General features: G+C 36.2%; 1 protein-coding gene across 1 annotated transcript; it reads left to right on the forward strand.

Annotated features, from left to right (window-relative positions):
* Positions 5,841–7,525, forward strand: LOC107642107 (carbon catabolite repressor protein 4 homolog 5). Its single transcript, XM_016345425.2, has 2 exons — positions 5,841–6,276; positions 6,702–7,525. The coding sequence occupies exons 1-2, from the start codon at positions 5,970–5,972 to the stop codon at positions 6,872–6,874; spliced, it is 480 nt and encodes a 159-aa protein (XP_016200911.1). The 5' UTR covers positions 5,841–5,969; the 3' UTR covers positions 6,875–7,525.

Consider the following 9,004-nt stretch of genomic DNA (forward strand, 5'->3'; position numbering starts at 1 on the left):
TTCTATTTCTGCATTGCAGGGATTTGAGCATGTGTATGGTGACATTGTGACTGGGGTCATAGATGTCAATGAATTAGGGTTCTTGGTTAAGCATATGGAAGGTATGGTGAGGAAGATGGATAGGTATGTTAGTAACACTAAGAATTTGTATGGTGAAATGGAGGTTTTGAATCAATTGGAGCAAGCTATGAACAAATTTTAGAATAATCAGAATGAGGAGAGTAGGAGGGTCTTTGAGTAGAAACTCGCATGGCAGAGGCAAGATGTTAGGCATCAAGGACTAATTTGTCCATTAAAAATTTATTCTCCATTCACATCAGCAACCAAAACGGACACCTAACACTTTACCCTTCCAAGTCAGCATGTTGCGTTGCCGTTTTGAACCCCAACTCGACGGAGGGGTCTAATTGTCATGCATTTTATAAGGTGAGGGATTTAAATGTATTTTTAAATCTTGAGGGACGAAAATGTCCACGTTTAAAAAGGTCAGGGACCTATTTGTCCTTTACTCAAATTTTTAATTGGATGTAATATCTTCTCATCTTATATTCTTTTACTTAATTTTTCACTAATTGTCAAAAGTGCTTCTCATAGTGACCCAACACAATACTATAGTTTAACATATTTTTTTAAGGAAAGAATGGCTTAAAAGCTTTACTAAAAACCAAGTCCTTTCCAATAAAGAGTGATAGGTTCAGTTATAGCAGAACTCAACCCAGTGAAGAAAGGAGCTCCATAGTTTCAGGTGGGAATGGTGAAGACTCGGAGGTATTACTCTAAGGTGCGATTAACATCCTCGGTCTGGCCATCTGACTGCAAGTGATAAGTCATACTGTAGAAGAGGCGAGTTTCACTAAAGGTGAGCAAATTCTTCCAAAAACGGCTCAGAAAAAGGGGATCCCGGTCACTTACAATCGACATCGAAAATTCATGTAATTTTACCATCGTTCCAATGAAAGCTCTTATGGAGTCCTCTACTATAAAGCCAGGTTTCAGGGATGTGAAATGTTTCACCTTACTAAATCGATACACCACCACCAGTATGGCCGTGTAACTTGTTGACTTTGGAAGCTGGACAATGAAATCCATGGTGATGTCAACCCATAGACGAGCTAGGATTGGCAAGGGTTGTAACAACCCTTGTGACTTTGTTGGCACATACTTAGTCAATTGACAATTTGAACATCGATCAACAAAACACTGCACGTTTGACCTCATTTTTGGATAAAAGAGGTTCTCACCCAATAGCTTGTAAATCTTCAGTATGCCGCCATGTCTAGCTTTTGGTATGGAGTGAAATTCTTGCAATAACAATTCACGCAATTCTTGAAAATCAGGTATAAACAACCTTCCTTAATAAAGCATAATTCCATCATTCACTGTGTAATTTGAACTCAACTTTTCCTGCCAGTAGGGATGGCAATGGGTATCCATGGGGCAGGCTCTTCCCTCACTCTCCATCCCTGTTTAGAAATTTGGCCTCTGTCCTCGCCTCATTCCCGTCATGGGTGCCCATTTATTTTTCCCTGCGGGAGAGGCGGATACCCATGGGTATCCGTAGATATTAAATTTAAAAAATAAAAAAAACCTCAACCATGAAAATTTTCATACAATTCTACTAAATGTATCAAATCAAACCCAATTCAAACACATTCAATATTACTAAACCCAATTCAACATTATTCAACTAAATCTCTAACATACAAACAAAAATAAAATGAAATAGAAAAATTTTCAACAAAACAAAATAACAAATCTTGATCGACAATTATAGCTCGGTGATAGTACTCTCTTCTTGTAATGATACAAATTTGGATAATTAATTGGTGCAAATTTAGATATTATGCACATCATTAATTTGTTTCTAAATAAAACTTAAAAAAACATTAAACATATACTTAGCGGGTCTCCATTTTCCTTCTCGTGCGGGAACCCACGGGTTCAGGTTCTTTTTCTATCCCTACCTATTGGTATTGATCAAACAATTCCTTGGTGACAGGATCTTGCTCCAACGCTTCCCTTAGTGTAGTCTACAACAATGATTGCACAATGGACAAAGCCCTCAATTCAGCACCGACTCCTTCTTCAGGCATCCGGGACTATTTATCCGCCACCTGATTCAATTTACCAGGTCTGTACTCTATCTTAAACTCATAGCTCAATAATTTAGAAAGATAGTGTTGCTGTTCTGGTGTCAAATTACTTGTGTCATGAGCTCTTTCAACCCTTGATGATCAGTCTTAATTAGGAACCGCCGTCCTAACAGATAGTGCCGCCACTTGGCTACGACTTGAATGATAGCATAGAGCTCTCTCACATAGGCCGATGTTACTCAGAGTCTCTGATTAAGTTTCTTACTAAAATAGGCGATAGGGTGCCCATTCTGAGAAAGAACCGCGCCTACTCCTGTATTAAAAGCATTTGTCTCCACTGTAAAAGGTTGGGAGAAGTCGGGAAGAGCCAAAATAGGGATTCTTACCATAGCTGATTTTAATTCCTCAAATGCCTCATCTGCTTCTTGGTCCCAGTGAAAATTGTTCTTCTTAAATAGTTCAGTTAGGATGCTGCCAACCTTACATAGTATGGAACAAATTTTTTATAGTATCCTATAAAATCCAAAAAACCGTGTAATTGCTTGAGGGTGGTTGGTTTAGGCCACACTTGTATGGCCACTATCTTTTTCGGATAAACCTTCACCCCTTGAGCGCACACAACATGGTCTAAGTATTTCACTTGAGTCTGGCCAAAAATGTATTTAGACTTTTTTACAAAAAACTAATGTTGAGATAGAGTACTAAGGGTTGTAGATAAGTGATTGAGGTGTTCTTCTCATGACTTGCTATAGACCAAGATGTTATTAAAAAAATACAGCAATAAATTTCCATAAGTATGGATGGAAAATGAGATTCATCGTCGCTTGGAATGTGGAGGGTATATTAGTGAGCCCAAACGGCATCACTACAAACTCATAGTGTCCTTCATGGGTTTGGAATGCAGTCATAGGAATAGCATCCTATTCATGCAAATCTCGTGATAACCGGACCGTAAATCGATTTTAGAAAAATACTCAACTCTAAACAATTCATCCAAAATCTCTTCTCATTGGCGGAATCGGAAATTTGTCCTTGATGGTAATCACATTCAGTGCACGATATTCCATACAAAACCTCCAGCTTCCATCTTTCTTTTCCACCAATAACACAGGACTAGAGAAAACACTCCTACTCTCTCGTATAATACTCGAGTCCAGCATCTCTTCTACCAACCTAGCCATTCCTTCTTTTTGAAAATGTGGGTACTTGTACAGCCGCACACACACCGCTTTGGCACCCGACATAAGTGTAATATGATGATCAATCTCCCGTAGTGGGGGCAACATGGTAGGCTCTTCAAAAACCCGCTTAAACTTGTCAAAGAGATTTTGCACCTCCTCTGTTGGCATAGTCGCTTCGGCTGTCTTGGTTCCATTCTCAATCACCTTTAAATGATAAAAATCAGCAACCACTTTACTTGTCACCAGCTTGTGTAGTATTTAATTGCTAATTTCCTCCGCTGAGAGTAGTCTCTCTCTTTGGAGCATAATTTTAACATCATTCACCTTGAATTGCATTGTCAACAACCCGTAGTGAGTAATAACATAGCTTAAGCACATGAGCCGCTGCACTTCCAACACAATGTTTGCCCTTGTAAATCAATAACATAGGTATTAATGTTGAACTGGTACCCCTTGCACTACCAAAGGAGTGTTCTCACATTGTGCTTTGTACCCAATTACCTCTCCATTGTCGACTAACACTTAGAGAGGTGTAACTTGTTGTACTGGAAACTTAAGCCTTTCCGCCACACTAGCCTTCACAAAATTATGAGTTCTTCCTCCATTGATAAGAATCAACATAGGGTACTCCTTATATATTCCCTTCAACCCAAAGGTGGTAGGTTAGTACTATCCAACCATAGTATTAAAACTGGTTTTTGGTTGAGTGAGTTAGATAACAATGGATTTTTTTGGTTCTGAGGTCTCAATAACTGTTGGTTATGGGTCTTTTAGGATCTCTTGCAACTCCTCTTCGCCAATTAATAGGTAGCATGATATCTTTCAGCAATGGATTGGTGACCATTTGTCTTCACAATAGTAGCATAAGCCTTTTTCTTGTTTTTGTTTAATTTCTGCAACAGTTAATTTTTTAAATGGTGTTGCTGGTGTCTGACTTGGTGTTGTTGAGTTTATTGGGGGCTTGGGAGTTATGAGTGGGTGGTTTGATTAGAGGCAGGGATTGTCTTGGTAAAGTAGGTCGGTTCAGGTTCGGGTATTGCCTTGGGAGTGTGGGTGCTTGGTAGGGGTGATTTTAGTAGTAGCTTGACATTTTTGTTCATAGAATTTGGCTAAAGAAACAACAGATACATAAGTGGTGGGTTTTGCCAGCAGCAGCTCACATTTCAAATATTCTTGTAAACCAGATACAAACAAAGAATTAGTCACTTTTCACTGAGTCCCATAATTTGATTTAATAGGTCCTCAAACTAATTTTGATACTCAATCACGATATTCACTTACTTCAACTCCTTAAGTGTAGCTTTAGAATCATAAAAAATATTTTGTCCAAATCTAACAATTGGTGCATCTAAAAATAATTTTCATATATATTGAATGTTTGTTATTAACCCTATCTGTACCTATTATATGCAGGTCCAATGAGATTAAAGGAGATCATACGTACCCTCATATCTTCTAGAACGTCGTACTATTCAAAATATTCTCATACCTTGAAGGCTCATTCCTCAATGTCTTCACCATCAAACATGGCCAGCTCAACTTTTATTCGTTTGAGGTTTGATAGCAAGGAATATGAAGAGGACATGAGAAAGCAGGAGTTCCTTCCATCCCAGAGTTTTTCATTGGTTCCTTCAATTTAAATGCTCCCTTCAAAGTAGCGTTCAGATCCTTTAAAGCTTTTTCTATAGCAGACAGTCTGTTGTCATTTGTTGAGAATTTGCTTTTCATTTTAATTTGACTTTTTTATAATGCAGTTATCTCATCTGATAAACGAACGAGTTCATCTAAAGCTCATACTGGGTCAGCCTCTCAACGAGAGCACCAAATGTTAAGCTTATGAATTGAATCTGTAACAATTATAAATAATAGAAAAAAAATAAAAAATTATTGCAGAAATATATGTATAGTATAGTATATTAAACTAAGAAAAATAAGTGAGATCCCCTACTTCAAATTGAAGGAAAAACTCCTTACAATTCTTAACAAAATTCTTTTCTAATTCACTCTTCACCTCATGCGCTCCATATATTCAAGTTACTACTCAATTCTCTAACAAAATGAACAACTTAAACAATTGGTTCTTATTCACTATTACTCTCCTATTATTTAGTACAGTAGTCCTTCATCTACAATGAAACTTTTTGCTCTGCTTCAAGTTCAAATTCATTCATCCCTTTTTCTTTTGATCTAACTTTCTCATTTACCATTAGACTTGCACTGTTAATAATTTTCAAGCATAAAAAAAAAAAAATTTTATGAATAATTTTTATAGACTCTTTATTTATTTGCACTGTTTTTGTATATAAATCTATATGGATAATTTTTATAGACTCTTTAACCACTAAAAAAGAATAAATAAAAACATAAAGTTATGAAGATTTTAATTTCAATTCAATTAAAAATTTTGAGTTTGAATACGAAATTTAAAACATCTCTCATTTGTAGATGTGTACTTTCTTGAATTTAATTTAATTTAATTTTGAGTTTACATGTGTATGTAAAAAAATTATTTTAGTTAAATAATACGAAGAAGATAAACGCAATATTTAATATTTGAGGGGGGCCATTTGTAATATTCAAAGATATAAATGTCTCTGTAATTTGACTAATTTCTCCAAAGCAACCACCGGAGCGAAGACTCGTCCCTGAACCCTAATTCGCCGCACGCTCCACCGCCATCAACTTCTCCGACGACATGGCCAGACGCAACGACAGACTTCCTCCACCGGAAAATCCAAACACCGATTACCGGTTAAAGCGGAGAAGACCTCATCGTTCGGGACCATCAGATGCTCACTTTAAACGGCGCCGGTTGGCGCCGAAGTCGGATACTTCGACCGGAACCCACAAATCTCACCGGTTGAACCGGTTTCAAGCCTTTAGTTCTTCGTCCCAAAATCGTAGAAAGAAGAGAAGAGTTGGAAAATCCGGCGGCAGCAGCAGCCGCGGAGCGTGTTCCCGAAGATGGATTTTTTCTTCTGCAGATTGTTCCAACTTCAATGGTCAGAATTGTTACGGATCAATATAGTTGAGGGAAAACAATTTCTCTGAATTTTATTTCTCCCATGAAATTATGCCTTTAATTTTCACCAATAGTTGGTTGCAAATATGTTAGTATATATAGAAAGTGAGTTTTGTTAGGATTATTATCCATTGTAGCAGAAGTTTGACAACTTTTAGTGTTAGATTAATGCATTGATATTGTGACCTCAAGTGAAAGGAAAAGAAATAATGAAGAATTTAATTTGATCTATATTTTGGTCTGTGCAATTTACTGAACTTGTTATGAATCTAGAGAATGATTGTATTTGCTTTATTGTTGACATTAATGATGAAACGACTAATGTTCTGTTCTGCATTTTGTTAAAAATGTTTGTGATTTAGAGTGGATTGTGTTTATCTGAGAATTCTTTCATTTGCTTTGTAGATAAGGTTACTATAGTTTCATACAACATACTCGGTGTTGAAAATGCGTCAAAGCATCTGGATTTATATGCGAATACTCCACGTAGTTTCTTGGAGTGGGAGAGGCGGAAAAGGCTCATATTTGAAGAGATCAATACCTACAATGCAAGCGTGTTGTGTTTCCAGGTATTTTGATAATCCTTCCCTGATATATTTTATATATGTATAACATAGCACAACTAATAAGCTTCTTGTAACTTGTGGACATTTTACATTTAGGATATACTTTTGAGCTTTGAAAGGCACTTGTTTAGCATATGTATTCTTTTTATTAGCTACAACTATTGGTTAAATGTAACAAATATTGAATAAATGACCATTTGTACCCATGAAAGATGATAACGCTGACATATGTACCCATGATAGATCGAAACTGATCTTGTACCCACGAGAGTTGCCCTCCGTGTGACAAAAATACCCTGTTTTGGTTAAGTGCTTACTTCGTTATTATCCGAACCTACGTGGCACCCCAACCCTCCAAAACCCTATCCCTCTTCAATTCCATTTCTAATTTCAACCACCTATTCCTCTTTCATGACGGCAGCTTCCTCCTCCTCTGCCGCCACTGCTGCTCTTCCGTTACTTGGCACTATCGCTTCATCCCCGCGCTTTCCTTCCCAAATCCCAACTCTCCCTCTTTTCCAAACCCCCTTCATCAAACAGTGAGAAGCTCCAAACAATCACAAAACATCTATGGGGATGGGAAATACCATGCCATGCCTCCATCAAAAACAAGCTTTGGAATTACTTGGCACTTTTGTCCAGAGAAAAAAAAAAAAGCACAAAGTGAATGTGAATAATATTACTCTCAAGAAAAGCACTTGAACTCCGAAAGCAAAAACTCTTGTATAAATAAAAGTTGGTTCTGAACAACACAAATACGAACACATATCCTACTACTTTTTCACTACTCTAGCAAATAATAATGGCTTTGCTTAATCTCTTTTCCATCTTCATGCTTTTAACCTCATCATTTGAGGCTTCACTTTCATCAGCATCGAAACCCAAGACCTGAACTCCATGATTGCACAAGCCTGCATGAACATCGAAAACCAAAACTCAGGCCTCGCCAACATCCAAAACGAGCTCGTCAAGATCGGCCCCTAAGCCCCGCTTCCGTGTTGAGCGCTGCACTCGGTGAGCAAAGTTCACCACGTTCTCCGTGAGCAACCGCGAGCAACTAGACATAGAAGACTGTAAGGAGCTTCTAGACTATTCCGTTTCGGAGCTGGCATGGTCCATGGGAGGGATGAGAAGAATCCGTGGCGGAGATATAAGCGCGTAATAGGGTTGATAGAAGGTGTTGATTTTGCGGAAAGTCGAGCGCCAGCGATGGAGAAGGGTTTGAAAAAGAGAGAGAGTTGGGAAAGAGAGCATGAGGATGAGTTGGGAGTTATTTGAATTTTTTTTTGTTTGGGTCTTAATTAATTTTTTCTGTGTAGATGTAGGTATTGATTGATTTTTTTTTATGAAAAGTGGACACTTTTTTTTTTGTCATAAAAGATGTATTTTTGTGTTCTTGAAAATATTAGTTTAGTGTTTTGCACATATTATTTTTATTCTAATACTATTAATAATCTTATTGTTAATAATATTTTAGACTATAATCATTCATTAGTTGTGATTTTATTATTAGTTATATGGTTAATTTTGTAGTAGGTAAATTAATCATTAGTTATATGGTTAATTTTTGTAGTGAGATACATAATTTACGTTATAAAAAAATTATAATAGTGCATAAGAATAAAATGGCTTAGCATTTAGAATTTAATTTTGGTTCGTTTAGGGTTTATTTTGATGATAATATATTTGGTACGTGATAAAATTTTTGTATTGTAACAATTGTAAATTGATGATAGAATTTAGTGTTTAATTAGAATTCTTTTCGTAAAACCTTTGTAAAAATTTTGAATATATTTAGTTAATATAGTTGTTAGAATTTCAAAATATAATTTATAATTTTTACTAAAAAATGAAATACGTATGCTTTTCTCATGAGTATTTTACTAAATGGCATCATGTTATTTAACAAGTTATATTCATGCTTGACAATAAATAATTTATTGATGTAAAAACGATCACAAAAAGAATATGTTAGATGGATGTTAATTTAGAATGATTCATATATATATATATATATGTGTGTGTGTGTGACCGGAAAGATTAAAATGAGGGTAAATCACATAAACAAACTGAATGTGTTCTAAATTTATATGAATGTCCAAAATGCAAAATGGTTATATGAATTTATTACAAATTTTTGTC

The sequence above is a fragment of the Arachis ipaensis genome, chromosome B05 (assembly GCF_000816755.2).
Source record: "Arachis ipaensis cultivar K30076 chromosome B05, Araip1.1, whole genome shotgun sequence".
In the NCBI taxonomy this organism is placed as follows: domain Eukaryota; kingdom Viridiplantae; phylum Streptophyta; class Magnoliopsida; order Fabales; family Fabaceae; genus Arachis; species Arachis ipaensis.